Source organism: Balaenoptera ricei, chromosome 21 (assembly GCF_028023285.1).
Source record: "Balaenoptera ricei isolate mBalRic1 chromosome 21, mBalRic1.hap2, whole genome shotgun sequence".
Lineage (NCBI taxonomy): Eukaryota > Metazoa > Chordata > Mammalia > Artiodactyla > Balaenopteridae > Balaenoptera > Balaenoptera ricei.
Genome location: NC_082659.1, coordinates 24006374 through 24023588, shown reverse-complemented (window position 1 = coordinate 24023588; position 17215 = coordinate 24006374). Strand labels below are relative to the sequence as shown.

Sequence of the window (17215 nt, the reverse complement as noted above, 5' to 3'; positions counted from 1 at the left end):
CCCCGCTGCACAGAAGCCCAGCTCCCATCACAGGAAGAGTCTTTCCTGGTCCCTGGCATGGAAGGAGAGCTCCTCTATCCTTCCCCCGCCAACGCCTCCATCCCCCTCCCATGCCTCCCTCCCGTTCCCATGCCTCCCTCCCCCTCATATCCTGACTTCCCTTCCTCTCCTGCTTGTTTTCCCTTTTAAATAAACCTCTATCTTCATTGAAGGCCAATCCCTTTGACTAGACAATCTTTCCCCTCCTGTCTCAACCCTTCTTCATCTGGAAAAAAAATCTCAAATATCACCTTTTTTTAAAGCTGTCTTTCATGTATATAGCTCCATCACCCCCTCCCTGTGCTGCCCACTGGTTCCCAACTCCAACTACCGCCTCACTTAATTCAACACAGTGCTTTACCGTACCTGTTTACACAGGGCCATCGCCACTAAACCTGGGCGAAACTTGGAGTAAGAGCTTTTGTCCCAGATCTTGGGCCCCCCAGAATCTGAACGTGAAGGCCCCAGTCACTCAGCCTCTCAGTGCCTCAGTCACCTCCCCATATAACGAGGGTCCTCATCACCGTAATACCTACATTAGCTCATTGTGAGGATGAGTCACGTGATACACATAAAGTGCTTGGCCAGTACTTGACACAGAATACTCAAAAGTTAACAATTCTTACCTGAGTGAACGGCTAAAAAGATGTCTGAAAATTTCCCCGGATCAAGTATTTCAGTATTTTCTTTTTCCGGCGCTCGGCAAAGACGACTAGGCAACAAACTAGGCAACTCTGTTCTGATAAGCTCCCCAGTCGAGCACTCCCTGCTCGCTCCAACACACACAGCGCACTGAAGTGGTTTGCAATATCCTCCCCGTACACTTAAAGATAGGGATGTGAGTTCAAGGAATCATACCCAAGTCATCCCCATGGACAGATAAGCTCATCCCCCCCCCCCATGACGCCCTCATATCAACAAAGCATCAATTTAAAGACCTGGTCCCTGCTGGCCTCAAGCCCAGAGAGCCAGGCCGCCACTTTTGCCCCAGCTCTTACTAAGGTTCATTCTCTTCATTCCTTCCTACATTTTTTCTTTGACCAAAGCAAGCACTGTTCAAGAGGAACATTTGCATTCCCTTTCCCCTACCCCCAAGGCAGACACTAAGATGCCAAATGAAACTGAACACAAACATTCCAAAGTGGCCATCACACAGGGCAACCTCGTTTGGGAATGCTGTTCTAGCACCACTGAACCAGAGCTTCCAGAAGCCCCTGTCCGAAAGGTCAAAATGAATCCCACAGCAAAAACCAAATTCTAATAGTGAAAACCCAACTGCACCTCAAAATGAGCGGGCCCACACTGGCAGTGGCTGTCGGATAAACCAAGCACACTGGCCCGTGGGCGCAAACGGAGGCTGCAGGTGACAGGTGGGGGAGGTCATTTCCCAGAGGATCCATCCATCCATAACCGGCTCTAAACCCCACATTAAGGAAGTGGCTGCTTTGTGACAGCTTACCTATTCAAGGTCATCACCACCATCCCTACCAGTAAGGATATTTCATATGTTTATAAATTATAAAGAATTATATGTGCATACATGTGTAAGTGTGTGGTACTTACCTTGTGCTGGGGTACCAACTTTGGGTAGGTGTTGGGGATTGGAAACACTGTGATAAGACGGCATAGATCTTAAAGGAAAACAAACAAACAAACAAAAAAAAACCCCAAAATGAAATGTAATGATCCAGGAGTTAAATGGAGATAACATAATGTATCTTCTGGAATTCTGAGGAAAAGCCTCTCTTTGGGATAGGACATTCAGGTGATGAGATCTTGCAAAATGTAGGCTGAAACTTGACTTTTGCCTGGAAAGCAGTTCAAGCTAGACCAAGAGGGAAAGGGTGGTTGAAACAAATGGTGTGCAGAGTATGTACGGTGGTACCTTAGGAGCAATCTTGAGTGTCATATTTGGACTTCACTGAGTGCTGAAGGAGCTGGGGTACCAGAGGACCCAGCAGTGCGTGTTAGGATGGATTGAGAAAGCATGTTAGAACAAGGAGAGCAGCTGAAGATCACTAGGAAGAGACAGGATAAGGGAATGAGATAAACATTACGAGGAAAGGCTGTGAGGATCAGAGGCCTGATTCCCCAGGCAAGGCTTGGGAGCAAAACGAAATGTGACCAACCCAATGGTTTTGTGACACCTACAGATATTTCAAGGGAAGTTATTGAAATCTAAGAGAAAAGACATAAAATTGCTTTTGTTCCTATGTGCATTATAGAAAATTTAGAAAACACAGAAAAGCACCAGAAAGTAAACAAAATGATCTGTAATGCACCAGACAGTTTTTTTTATTAATGTTTGGTTATTTTTTTTAATTGGCATCACATAATATAAAACTTTTATTTTTGCTCTTTTCACTTTATGTCATGAGAATTAACCCCTCAATTAAAATGTAGAGAAGCTGGAAGAGAAAGTCAGATTCTCTCCTACAGCATTCAGAGGGCGGCAATGGTAACACCGTGACTCCAGATTTCTAGCCTCCAAAACTGAGAGAAGAGATTTCTGTTGTTTTAAGCCACCAAAAAAAAATTTACATGCACGCACGCACACACGTACATTCTTTAAAAATGTGGCTTTTAACGGCTACCTAATATTCTCTTTGAGGAATCAGACCATGATTTACTTAGCAATTTCGCTGTTAGGCATAGAGTCTCTGTGAATTTTCCCTATCATAAATAACTCTAATAATCATCCCTTGAAATAAATCTTTGTGCATGCGTATTATTTCCTTAGGGTAAATTTCTAAAAATAAAAGCACGGAATCAAAGGGCTTGAAATTTTCATATACAGTGCCAAGTCCTTCCGAAAGCTGCCGTGATTCATATCCCCATCGCAGTGCACAAGAATTCCCACTTTACTGCCCCATCACAAACGTCAAAGGCTTCGGTCCTCAAATAAGAGCATCCAATCTATCTATCCAGCAAACAAATGCCGGTAGAAACAGATGACAAGTGAGCATAAGGGTTTATCAGGGAAATTTTAAAACCACTACTGGAAAAATAACTCAGAAATGCATGCCATGTTGGCAGTGGTCTTGCAGCATCATTTTACTATGAAGTCACCACATTTTCATCCAAAACACTGTCACCAAATCCTATTTATGATTGAAATATAAGTTTATTACATTTGATTTGATTTGGAGTAACAGACTCCAAACTTGGTTAAACTGTACAAAACCATTTTGTATTTTCCCCAGGTCATAATGTAGATTAATCTTAATGCTCAATGAAAACCCACCGTTGCCGCATCAAACTACCATGGTACCCTTTCTCTGTGCCGATTACCTAAGAAACAACTTCTTCATGACCCCAATATTTGGGCAAAATTACTAAGTACTTTAAAAGGCGGAATGCGAGGTAAAAGATTTGTATTAACTTCTGAAGACCTGACTTTGTGTGATTTCTGCCCAACATCTGACAAACATCTTTTTGATCAACAGTCCAACAAGGCCAAGATTTTCTGTTTTAGTTTTAAGTACAAGAATGTTCAAAAGCAATTTAAGGAGAAATTACTCTAATATCAGTGCTTCAACATAATAAAACACCATTTAGAAATGATTTGTAATCAGCCTGAAAAGTACCCAATGACACAGATAACATAAAAGTAAAAATAAGACCAGATTACTATTTATCTGATTTCCATTTAGAAATTATTTTTGGTCACTGAATTTTCAATCTACTACTAGAATGTCTCAATATACGAAACTTAAATAAGACAAAAAATTATGTCTGTTACTTATATATCTATTAACTTTAGTAAAGTCGATCAAGTGAGAACTGCCAAGTGTTTTAAGAGAATACCATCTAGTCCAAAATTAGAGGCAAATTCTAGGAATTATTTTATTAATTGTAAAGTTACCTAAGAAATTATCTACTGCCCTATACATACATATACAGAAGCCTTGTAAATCTCAGATCCCAAGAAGATTTTGACAACTGGTTTTTCTTTACAGGGACAACTTGCATAGGAACACATATGTATAGAATACTAGAAGCCAGAAAACCAGATGTATTCTTACAGTTGGCTAGCCAAATCTTAAAATTATTTTTCCTCAAAGTTTTAAATACTACCCAGAGCAGAAGACTACTTCCTGCCCAAGTTCTCAAAAACTTCCAACCCTAAAAAGCTGCAAAAATTCTCCTAAGTCCTTGTCTGTTCCTTCTATTCAATTGGAACCAAAATAAGTGTTTCAAGCATCACTGTTTCAAATGAGCTTTAGAAGCTCTCAATCAGGGCTGAAATGTACTGGAAAATAAAAGGAACTCACTTTTTTAAAAAAGTAGAAAAAAAAACAACCCTGGATTTTATAAAGTGATAAAGTCTAAATTACCCTGATGATCTATGAAACTATTTTCTCTTAATAATGACTGGACTCACTCTTCCTCATCAGCTCAATGGCTATCAGAAAACTACAACAAAACACATTTTTCCTCTCTTGTCATTACGTGTAAATACATTGTATATGTGTGTGTTCTGTTTACTGGAATCCTTGACCACGGCTTTTAAATGTGTTTGAGAACAAATTGCTGATCCCTGGGTGGGCAGGGAAAGGGTCCAGGGCAGTGGTTTTGTATATTGCTGAGCACATTAATGGGACTCACCAAATACCATATTTATTTTACTTGTGGCTTTCAGGGTTAGGAAAAAGAGGTTAGGAGTTTTTCAAAAACAAACATAAACCCCAAACAGGGAATTAGGGCAAAATTACCTAGATCATTCAGGCCAACTTACTTTCTTTTCCTGAATTTTTTTTTTTTTTCTGAATTTTTAACATTATAAAACTTCTCTCTTCATGGTGTATCTGTTTTGTCTGCTCCACCTCTTGTACAACTTGGGTTCTGAAATCTTTTTAACTGTCCCCTTATTTTTAAAATAACAAGTGTCTTGCGAAAACTGATACCTTCTAGAGCCACATGCCATTCCCACTGGTTAAGAGGCAGTGATTGTTACTGGCATCATCTGATTCTATTATACTAGTACCCAAGCCTCACACATTAAGACGCCCACGATCAGGGCAGACAACATGCCAGTGCTGTCCGCAGTTAAGCTGTATGGGTCAAGCAGAAAAATGTGACTATTCTCTACCTAATTTTGTCAAGTAGGTTATGGTCTGGGGACACTCAAACAAAAAAAATCTTTGGTTTAACCTGATTAACTTTCCAAGTTCTCAATCAGGTGAAGAGAGAAAGACGGTGTCACGTAATATATTCTTACCCTTAGAAGTCAACAGATCGCCAATCTAAGTGACACAGAAAGGTTTCTGAAGCCATTATTATCTTGGTATGTTAGCTGAATTAGTTAAACACAGCAACTCCTTAAAAAAGCAAACTTATTTTTAAAATTTTACTTCAGTGGTCGGGAAAACAAATAGCAAAGCAGCAGGTAAGTTTCAAGAAAAAAGCGGAACTTGCAATTCAAGGCTCCATCTCTTTGAAAAAGAAGGAATGTCGGTAGTACTCCACTTGCAGTTAAAAAACAACTAGCATGTAAGCAACGCTTTTCAAAATAATAGTTTATAATAATGAAGGCAATTTCCTCAGGTGAGAAGGCAAACTTCTGGCTCACAGCAATTCACCTGGGGCTCACAGCAATCACCTGGGTTGCACTACCTTACAGCCATGTTAAGAGTAAAATCTTGTTTGTTTTGCATGGTCTTAGGGCTCCCTTCCGTCTTCCCCATTTAAACAGTTCCTATTTTACAAGTGCACAAAGTGCTGAGGGCTTGTATGTTTTAGTTAAATCCTCCGCAACCTTTGGTTTCACTATCAGAATTTTAGTTTACACACCACACAGTATCTCCATAATAATCTCAACATCCTAATCGCTTTAAAATCAGTTTACCTTTCGGTCAACCTCATACATCAGCATGCAATACCTATAAGAACGCTTTTACCGAGACTGCATACTTTCTGGCATCTAAACATAAAGTTCCTTTGAGAATGTTTAAAGTCGGTTTCGTGGGCTTCTTAAAAAGTAGGCGGAAAGTATTGTTTATTGGGCTCCAGATAACATACCTGCAGGAACTGAGCCATTTAACAGGATATCAGAAATATTCCAACCACAAAATTCTGAAACATTTGTTCACGAGTTCCCCCCACGTTTATCGAATTTTGTTTCTACCAAAGGAACGCTCTGCAGCCGTTAACGTATTTACGGTTGTTACGGACGCACCACATGAAATTGACGCTCAGGCGTCAAAGTCCTCCTAAAATAGCCTGGATCTTCACTTGGTGAATTGCAAAGTTTGAAACTCTTGTATTCAACTTCTTGCTTCTTCTTGTATTCAACTCCTGCTCCCCACAACCGGAAAGCCCCTGAACTTACAAAACCTAAACATCCAGGTTCGGGGTCTTTGACTCATCAGAGAAGAATGCGGCTGAAGAGTTATCTATTAATCCAAAACGCCTCAGCTGGGAAGATATTTCACCAAGAACTTTTCACATTGAAAGGGAGGGGGGCAGGGAACCGAAGGTGTCTTTTAACGAGGAACTTTACCCGATTTTCTTCCTTAAGCCACACAAACACACCCCACAACCTCCAGCCCCAGACGCAAAGCTAAGTGCTGACCCTCCCGGTCCCAATCATCTGAGGTCACCCAGGAGTCAGCTCTCGATTCCGCTTTTAAAATCCGGGGCAAACAAAGCTGAGCATTATACTTACAAAGGTCTCAGCAAAGTCCTCAAAGTTACGCAATTTTAGGCACGCTGACGCTCGTGGACCCACAAAAACACACTCTCCGATGATACAGCCTCCCGGGGCCACAGTCTGGGGCGGCGTCTCGGGGCCAGGACGATTCCCAAACCCTCGACCGCGGCGCTCCCTCCCCGGCGCAGCCCGGCGCCCCGGGACCCGCGCCCCGCCGGCCGGCCGCCCGCTCGCCCGCACTTTGCAGAAAGCCCGCGGCCACCGTCCCAGGTCCTACCCGCCACCACACCGAGCCACTCCGTACCTCTTCCTCCTGAAGGTTGGCCTCGTTCGGGGTGTTCTCCTTCTCGGCTTTGCTGCCGTTGTTCATCTTCCCGGTCCTCCCTCGCCGGGCAGGGCTGGGGCGCGGGGCTGGGCGAGGGCGCGCTCGCCCACTTTTCCCTTCCCCGGGCGCCGCGGGCTGCGGGGGCTGGAGCCGGGGCAGCGGCGGCTCGGCTCGGGCTCGGGCTCCCGCGGCGCGGCGAGACAGCGGCGGCGGGCGACTCAGGAAGTGCGAGGGAGAGACGGGGCAGGGCGAGGCGCCGGCGGACCGAGAAGGGGACGGAGACAATCGGGACCCGAGAGGGAGACCTGGAGAGGGCGGGCGGGCGCGAGAGAAGGAAGGAAGAAAGGATGGGGCGAGGACGCGCGTCCCAGGAGTGAGCCCAGAGAGTTGGGGCTGTGGCCGAGTAGGGGCCGGGGGCGGCCGCTGCCCGAGCGTAGCAGCTGCTGGAGGGAGGGGACGAGGGGTACCCGGAGAGGAGCAGGAGGAGGAGGACGTGCGGGGCAGCGGGGCGCGGCTGGGACCCGGAGAGCCGCTGTGTGCGCGCTCCTGGCTGGCTCTGGGAAGTACGGGCTCTAAGCAGCTCCCCTTCCCTCGCCTGCCTCCCTCTCTCCCTCCCTCCCTCCCCCCTCTCCTCCCTCCCCTCCTCCTCCTCTCTCCGCCCTCCCTGGACGTGGGCTGCCGGCCGGAGCCGGGAGGAACGGGACGCGGGACGGCAAGACCCCGCGGGAGGAGGGGCTGCGCCGAGGGCGGCTGCCCCGCGGCCGGATGGCGCGCGCCGGGGAGGGGCGGCGGGGCGGCGGGGCGGCGGGCGGAAGCGGCGGACCCCAGCCCCCGACGCCGCGGTAGGTCGGAGGGCGAGGGCCGAGGAGGGGGGAGGGAAGAAGGGCAGGTCCTACCGCTTGCACGGTCCCTGGGGGTCGCCGGGCGTTTTGCGCAGCTTGGAGAGGGGCTTCGGGCAGTCAGGCCCTGCCCGCGCGAGGACCGGGAAGTGTGATGTGCTACTTTTGTTTGCTTGCTCTTCACGAGGGATTCGCACCCCAATCCCTACCCCTCCTTTTCAGTACCGGCTTAGACCTATTTCTTCCCTTCCTAGTCGGCAGCTTGAAATGACAGGACGCGAGAACTCGAGTAACATCCGGGGGCAGCCCGCTCCGGGCCGGCGTTTTCAGGGCGCAGCTTCAAACCCACCTCCGACGCCGGGTCCTCGGAAACCTCTGCAGCGTCTCCGCACCCGCCGCCCCTGTTCAGACTCCTCTACAGCCCTTTTCAGACTGTCCTGGAATTATTTGTTTACCTGGCTGCTTCTCTTACTCTTTTGGGAGATCCTTTTTGGAAGACGAGACCGGGCCCTGTTTATCTTTTGAATCCCATGGCTATTTGAATACGCTATCTGGTATACAGTAGGCGCTCAATAAATATTTGTTGGCTGAGGGAATATTTCTCACTGCCAGGCGAACTGGAGGCCAAGACAGATGATATTCAGAGGGTCAAAGCCGCTGAAAGAAGGGAGAGTCGGCGTTCTGGGACGTCAGCGCACTATGCTTGTTTACGCACCAACCTCGGAAGGAAGAACTGCCTATTTCTGTTTCCCCCTCTGTGAAATGGGAGTAGTTCTATTTATCTACCAGGAGTTTGCTATTAGAGGAAATTATAGGTTGATAGATAAAACTATAGCACCTGGCACCCATTGGGCCCAGTTAAATCTACCATACCTGGGAGCTGACATGATTAATTTCCACTTTCCCTGTGCCATTGAGAACTTTAAGCTTTCAAACTTAGTGACTGCTACAAACACATAATTTAAAACTCCAAACATCGGTAGATTTCTCCCTCACTTCTCACTCCCAGGAATTCTCTCTCACATCACGCTGTTCCCTTCCAGCACGATGACAATCACAACTTCCAATTATTATTTGCTTGCTTCACTGTTTGTCTCCGCCCCCAACCCCCCGCCCTCCTCCCCCACTAGACATTCTTTACCCCGGACTGGTTTAAGTGCTCCTGGGAATGGGATGGGGGTGGCGGCGGAGTTGAAGATAAGGCTTCTGCTTTTAGGGAATTGAAAGAGGTGCTGTGGAGACAAGATACCCCAAACAACTCCGCAGCAACGTCACCGCCGCTCCTGGTTCAGATGGTAGAAAGCACAGAAAATAATTTGCTTTAAGAGCATTTTGAAGAGGAAAAAAAAAACAGTACTGATACTTGGATTTACATATTGGATTTTTCTGGTGTTGGGGGGAGTCTGGAGATTTTGATAAAGAGATTATATTGCTGTCATGTTGTCATTTCTCTCTACAGGGAAAAAAAAAAAATGTCCCCCGGATGAAAATAAACCAAGAGTCTATTGAAATTGCAACTGAAGTTCAGAAGGGGCAAGGGTACAGTTATTATTCCTTCAGTTATATAAGGAACCACGAGGGGGCAATGTCTTTCTGAGCAACGGCCGAGTGGTGGTCTTGGGCCCCTGTGCTGACCAATAATGCCGGCACTATGCCCTCTTTGGCCTTTCTTGCCTGTTCCTGAATACACTCCACAGAAAGGCATTGTCTTCATGGAGCCTGGCAGAGGACCAAGAAAAATGACAATTGACCTAGTCCTTGATAGTCCCCGTCAGACTCCACTTACGAGTAGGTGGATGTTGGGTGGTTCTAGTGTGCTTGGAGAACCTCCCCTACCCCCATCCAAGGAAATGTGGCTTAATCTCAAGCAGAGAACCTGATTCCTTTGTCTTGAAGCCAAGTTTGCACCTTGTCCATTGTTAAAAGTCAAAACCCTCTGGAATAAAAAATGAGAATAAGTTCCATGAGAGGACCCTTGTCTGGCTTGTTTATTCTTGTGTTCACAACATTGAGACAGTGCCTAACACAGAGTAGGCACTCAATAATTATTTTTGAATGAATGAACACATTCTCATCAGGTATTGATTCTAGGGCTTGAATGATATGAACAGATCCTTCCAAGACCTTGCAGAAGGGACTGAATTAGCCGAGGCGTCTCGGCATGGAGAGCACCACAAAGGCACTAGGCAGATTCATGGAAGTGGTCTTCAGTCGTTATTTTGCTGCGGGAGACCCTAGATAGAGAACTTGTGCAGAATGGGACAACTGATGAGATTTCAAAAACTAAAAAATAAAATCACACCACTCAGCACAGGGGCCCAAGACCACCACTCAGCCAGTCAACTGACAGACACATCAGGCAATTTACAATAAAGCAGGGAAATCTATAACATATAGTCAATGGTGAGTGTGAAATTCAGCATATGTTCAGAAAACACCCTGGGGATGGGGTAACATACCAGGAAAAGAGGGACTCCTATTTTGCCCTTTCTATGAAGAATGGTTTAGACTTATTTGGAAGAACAATCGAGTTAAGTTGCCAGCAAAACTCAATGAAAATCTGTAAATAGACTGGGTATTTATACAACTTTGTGAGTGAGGCAAAAGAGTTGGGGGAGGGGATGTACATTCATTCAGGATATAAATGATCTTTATGACCTGTTTACTACTTAAAAAAAAGAAAGTTTCAACATGAGATCTCCTCAGTAGCAATAGTTTCTAGACATACTAAGACAACAAAGGGATTTTATACCCTAGAAAAACAGGGCTAATGACCAAGAAACACCTGCTTTTCGCCCTGCCCACCACTTTACTTCATTGCTTCTGGCCTGGAAGGTTACTTGTTAGATTGATAGGGACCTGTAGTTTTCATTCCTCATCTCTGTTTCTCCAGCAGTGTTCATTTTGAAGTTTGCTTTAAGAAATCCAAACCTATAATTATGTCTTAAATGTTCGTCTCTGGGAATTGCAGGCGTTAAAGGTCTATTTTGAGGCAATTTGCATGGCATGGGCTTTGTAACTCTGTTAGTACCATGGCAGAAAGCTGCAGTATCTAGCACATGTGTTGTGATTTTCTGTTAACTCTTCTACAACCTCTGCTGGACCAAAAATGTTTTTGAAGCCAGAGGCTGTGTTTGACTAGTTTTTGTCATTCTTAACACATCTCTCTCCCTCACCCCTGCCCCCACCCACCTCCAGGCGATCACCACCTTCCCCTGATTTTATCTATTAATTTTCAATTGTGGCTAAACACACACACAACATTGTATTTGCCGTCTTAACCACTTTAAAGTGTATGGTTTAGTGGTGTGAAGTATATTCACGTTGTTGTGCAACATCCTGATTTTTACCTCCTAAAATAGTTCTGAGATTCAATCACTTCCCTCCAACATTTATGGGAGCCCACGTAGCCACGTGGAGAGGCCCACTGGAAGAGAATTAGGCCCCCAGCTTACAGCTGAGCTCTCAGCAGACAGCTGCGACCAATTGCCAGCCTTGTGAGTGAGTTATCTTGGAAGTGGATACTCCAGCCCTAGTTGATCTGCCCCAGCTGACACCACATGGAAGAGACATGAGCTGTCTTCACTGAGTCGCCCAAATTGCAAAATTGTCAGCAAAAAAAGTGAATGCTTTTGTTTTAAAACACTAAGGGTGTTTTTTTTGGAGTATAATTGCTTTACAATGTTGTGTTAGTTTCTGCTGTACAATGAACTGAATCAACGATATGTATACCTATATCCCCTCCCTCTTGGACCTTCCTCCCACCCCCCACATCCCACCCATCTAGGTAGTCACAGAGCACTGAGCTGAGCTTCCTGTGCTTTATAGCATGTTCCCACTAGCTATCTATTTTAGACATGGTAGTGTATATACATCAGTCCTAATCTCCCAATTCTTCCTCCCTCCATCCCCACCCTGTGTCCACATGTCCATTCTCTATGTCTATGTCTCTATGTCTATTCCTGCCCTGCAAATAGGTTCATTTTTCTAGATTCTACATATATGCATTAATATGTGATATTTAAAACACTAAGTTTTAGGGTGGTTTGTTATACAGCAGTAGATAAACTGAAACATAATTCGCATACCTAGAAATGGGATCCTGCCATCACAAAAACACAAAACATGTGGCAGTGGCTTTGGGATCAGGTGGAAGATGGAAGCTGGAAGAACTTTGAGGAGTCTGCTAGTGAAGAGCATTGGGGTTTTCTGTCTTTCTTTCTTCCTTCCTTTCTTTCTTTTTCTCTCTCTCTCTCTCTTCCTCTCTTTCCTTCTTTCCTTCTTTCTTTTCTTTCTTTTTTTTCTTCTTTCCTGCACTGACCAGGGATCGAACCCATGCCGCCTGCAGTGGAAGCACAAAGTCTTAACCACTGGACTGCCGGGGAGGTCCTGAAGAGCACTGTTAAAAGACAATGAGAGTATTGTCACTGCAGGCAGGAGAAAAGGAGACCCCATGTATGTACTGGAAGAACAATTAGCCAAACTAGCCTGCTATTGCATGAAAGAAGAGATACCTAATGAACATGTGGATCTAGCTAGATCTGGATAGAATGTCAAAAGGGTTGGATGGTTTCTTGTAGATGCTTATGATCTAGCACAAGAGAAGTGAGGTGAGCTAAAGAAAAAAGGAACTGTTCCATTTTCAGTCAGAATCTGGAGGAAACCTAAAGAAGCCAGGACTTGCTGGATTTGAAATAAAACTTCTTCATTCCTAGATTCTCCAGAAGACAAAACTCTCAAAATAAAAAATGGCCTGGGGCAAAGGTTAAATCCAGGTTGCTACCAGGAAAACCCGGCCTTAGATAAAGTTCAAGACAAGGATGTAGCTAGAAGACCCTGTGGTAGGCAGCCTCTACAGTGGCCCCCCAGTGATCCCCAACCTCCTGGTGTTCAAGCCCTTGTGTAATCCCTTCCCTGTGAGTGTGGGCTGGACATAGTGACTTGCTTCTAATGAAAAGAGCATGGCAAAAGTGATAGATATCACTTCCAAGGTCAGATTACAAAGAGACCACAGCTCCCATTTTACACACCCTCTCTTGCTCTCTCACTTGCCGCCTTTGATGGAAGCCAGCTGCTGTGATGTGAGCTGCCTGATAGAGAGGCACATGTGGCAAGGAATGGTGGAGGCCTCCATCCAAGGGCCAGCAAGGAACTGGGGCTTTCAGTCCAACAACCCACAAGGAGCTGAATCCTGCCAACAACCATGCGAGTAAGCCTGGAAGCAGATCTTCCCCTAAGTGCAGCCTTAGATGAAATCTGTTATGGACTGAATGTTTGTATCCTCCCCAAATTCATATTGTGAAGCCTTAATCCCCAATGTGATGGTATTAGGATGTACAACCTTTGAGAGGTAATTAGGTTTAGATGAGATCATGAGGGTGGAGCCTCCATGATGGGATTAGTGCCCTTGTAAGAAGAGACACTAGAGTTTCTGCTCTCTCTGCCATGTGAGGTTACAGATGGCCATCTGCAAGCCAGGAAGAGGGCCCCCACCAAACGCCAATGGCTGGCACCTTAATCTTGGACTTCCCAACCTCCAAAACTGTGAGAAAAAAATGTCTATTGTTTAAGCCACCAAGTTGTATTATCTTGTTATGGTAAACTGACATAAATCGGGCTTCCCTGGTGGCGCAGTGGTTGAGAGTCTGCCTGCCGATGCAGGGGTCACGGGTTCGAGCCCTGGTCCGGGAGGATCCCACATGCTGTGGAGCAATTGGGCCCGTGAGCCGCAACTACTGAGCCTGCGCGTCTGGAGCCTGTGCTCCGCGGCGGGAGAGGCCGCGACAGTGAGAGGCCCGCGCACAGCGATGAAGAGTGGCCACCGCTTGCCGCAACTGGAGAAAGCCCTCGCACAGAAACGAAGACCCAACACAGCCAAAAATAAATAAATAAATAAATTTAAGAAGTTGGCTTTTATAAAAAGAAAAAAAAATTAAGAAATACAGTTTGACCACATTTAATTCTTTAAAAAAAAAATTAAAAAAAAAAACTGACATAAATCAGGTTGACAAGATCATAGCCCTGGCTGACATCTTAGTTTATAACCTTTGAGAGACCTTGAGGCAGAGGGACCCAGCTAAGCAGAGCCTGGATTCCTAACCAACAGAAACTGTGAGATAACAGTTTGTTGTTTTAAGCCATTAAGTGTTGGGATAACTTGTTATGCAATAATAGATAAATTAATATCTCAGAAAAATTTAAGGTAGTACCTCATAGATCCTTTCAACTAGACAGCAGGGCTTCTGGGGATCTAAATGACATTGTCCTACAATAGTGTCAAAAGGTAGAGAAGGGACTGTCTTGGCAAGAAATATGAGTACAGCTTTTGCCTAAGGGAGATGATTATAACTTTAAGTATAAGAAACCTCTGGTTTTTTAAGGATCTCTACTAGCTTGCACTGAAATAGAGACTATTCATAATGAAAAGAGGCCTCTGGACCTTCGATATTATAGGCAGGAAGCAGGCTGAGGAAGCTACCCATTTGCAATTATGAGCTGTTTCCAAAAGGGAAGATAACTCAAGAAGGATGAAAGAGCCACTGAGAATTATTCCCAAAGAGCAGGAGTGAGCATAAGTAAGGAAGTGATATCATACGACAAGCTGGGTTTCAGAATTGCTATGGACCAGCTTCCATGTCCCTCTCCTATTCTCCCCTTTTTAAATGGGAGTATCTATTATAGAGTTTCTGTCCCTACCTTACCATTAGATATTGGGTATGTGAGAGACAGATATTTTGTCCCCTTAGTCCACTGGTCTTCAGATCAAGAGGAACCATGTCTGAGGAGCCATAGTCAAGGAACCACACCCAAGAAGCCACATCTGCACTTGGATCTGACTTAGATGCTGATATCCTAGACCAGGGGCTGGCAAACTTTTCCTGTATAGGGCCAGATAGTAAATATTTTAGGCTTTGCAGGTCACATGTGTGATCCCTGTCACTTATTACTCTTTGTTTTTGTTTTTTATAATCCTGTAAAAAAAATCTAAAAGCCATTCTTATCTCAGGGGCTGTACAAAAACAGCCCACAGGTTAGATTTGGCCCTCAGGCTGTGATTTGTTCATCCCTGTCCTAGACTATGAACTGATGTATAATGGGATGAGATATTTTGATATCTTAGGGAAGGAGATAAGTATATTTTTCATATGGGAAGGAAATGTATTATGGCCAAAAGGTGGATGGTAGTAGCTAGTCTTCAAACACAGCCCCAAAAAACTTCCCTTTTTTGGTACACGCACACCACTCCTGCCATCAAGAGTTAGAGCTTATGTGCCCTCTCTTTGAATCTGAGCTAGGCCTATTTCTGCTTTGAGCAGTAGAATGTGGAGGAAATGGCATTCTGGGAATTCTGAGCCCAGGCATTAAAAATTTATGGCAGCTTCTGTTTCCTCCCTTTTGGAACCCAACTTCCATGTAATGAGAAAGCCCAAACAGTCACCTGGAGAGGCCCATGTGGAGGAAATTCAAGCCCTAGCCATGCTCCCTCAACCCCCAAGGCTTTATCTGAACTCCCAGCAACACCCAGCATGAGCAACCAGCCTTCTGAGTGAGCCATCTTGGAGGTAGATGCTGTATCTTGAGCCCCTCCAGATGACACCACATGGAACAGAGACAAACTATCTTAGAATATTGCCCAAATTGTAAATACACTTGTGAGCAGATAAATGATTATTGTTCTAAGCCACTAGGTTTGGGGGTGGTTTTCTATGTAGCAATAGACAATGAAAACACTGGGGGAGGGAACAGTGGGAGCAAAGCTCTGGAAACCAGGAAGCACTGGGCATTTTTAAGGATTAGCCAGTATGGTAACCCTTGACCCAAGAGTTAGATTTGTAAAACAACAAAAATCCCAACTGCCATTTCTAGCATGTACTTTTTGTTCTAAAAGACAGTAAAATGGAATTGAAAAATGTATGTGCTCCCTTCAGAACCTCAATAAAAATTGCTAAATACATGATGATACGTAGAAAACAACAAAGCCAGATTGCCGTGTGGCGGTGGGAGAGTTGGAAGCACGCTTATAATTAAGTGACTTTTTTGTCACCGACTTTATAGCTGTGAATTGAACTTGTGCTTCAGGCAAATAGTAAATTAGCAAATGTCTCTGGCCTTTTAGAGACTCACTTATAAACAGTCAAAGGTCAAATGCTAAATTAAACGCTTGTAAATGTCTACTGTACTCTACCTTGTCTAGAGAACCTCTACATGAGTGTTAAGGATAAGGCTGAATATTTAGTTCATTTAGTCATTATCAAGAACTGCCCTTTAGGAAGAAATCTTCAGTGGCCAGTAAGGTAGATTTGAGTGAGGTGAAATGGGAGATGGAAAACAGGGATGTTGAGTGGTCCATGGATAAGCAGAGAAAAAAGGAGGGAAACGAAAGCCATTTCCAAGGGGGAAGCTACATGGTTTGATAAATGATTGAACGGAGGGGCTAAGGGAGAATAAGGCAGTTGACCTAAAAGCCAGATTTCAAGGCTTCAAGGATTTGGTGATGCCAACTCCAGAAAGAAAAAAGAAAAAGAAAAGAAATAGATGTCTGGAGGAGAAGAGTTGGGTGTATGGATAGATGAGCATCCAATTCAGCACCAAGCTTCTAAGGTTCGCAAGTGTTGGGGTCATGCTGATGGTTGAAAAATGGATCTCTAGCCCAGAAGAGATAGGAGTTAATATGTATATTTAGATGCCATCTGTATTGGAATCATAGGTGAGCTAAAAAAATAGGAGGTTGGAGAACAGAATCTTAGGAAGTATCTATGCTTGGACAGGACAAGGAGAAAGACTAGCCAGAAAAGAGGCAGACCAAGCAGTCTGATTTAAAAAGGGAACAAGCACACTAATAAAAATAATAGCAGCGAACAGCACTGACCAGGGAACCGTGCTTCAAATTTTATGTGGATTGTCACATTTTATTGTTTGAGGATGGCAGGTGAAACATACACGTTTCTATTCACTCTGTTCCAAAACCGCCAATAAAAACACAGAAAAGAGTTCTTGCTGTTGTTGTTATTATTTTAAGACATAAATTAACAAGGATAAAGAGAATGAAAGAAAACAACAGCAATAAAATTGAGGGAGCTGAGAAAACTAAATCCTAAGCCTGATGGGAGAAAATTGAGAAGCAACCTTACACTGAAGAATCCCCCAAAGCCTTGACAGCAGCTGGCAGCGCGGAAGTGAGAGTGAAAATGGGGCTGTAACCTGGACGACTGATCGAAAGGAAAGTGGTTTGTACCCAGATTCCTCTTTTTTTTTTTTTTTTTTGTACATTTGATTGTTAACATTTTAAATCTCTCTCCTCTTTCTAGGAATATCCAGCAGGAAAAAGAAGAACAGGCATTTTTTCCTTTTCATCAGAAG

At 44.5% G+C, this 17215-nt stretch overlaps 1 protein-coding gene across 3 annotated transcripts in view; it reads right to left on the bottom strand.

Annotated features, from left to right (window-relative positions):
- RBPMS (RNA binding protein, mRNA processing factor) overlaps positions 1-8078 on the bottom strand; it is a 181325-nt gene extending 173247 nt beyond the window's left edge. For 2 of the 3 annotated variants that reach the window (XM_059909376.1, XM_059909374.1), the window contains exon 1: positions 6996-7629. In XM_059909376.1, coding sequence (XP_059765359.1) covers positions 6996-7061 — 66 coding nt within the window. In that variant the 5' untranslated portion in view covers positions 7062-7629. Of the gene's footprint in view, positions 1-6995; positions 7630-7912 lie in introns of those variants that run through there. The other variant, XM_059909375.1, reaches the window with a different exon arrangement.
- Positions 8079-17215: the final 9137 nt, after the last annotated feature.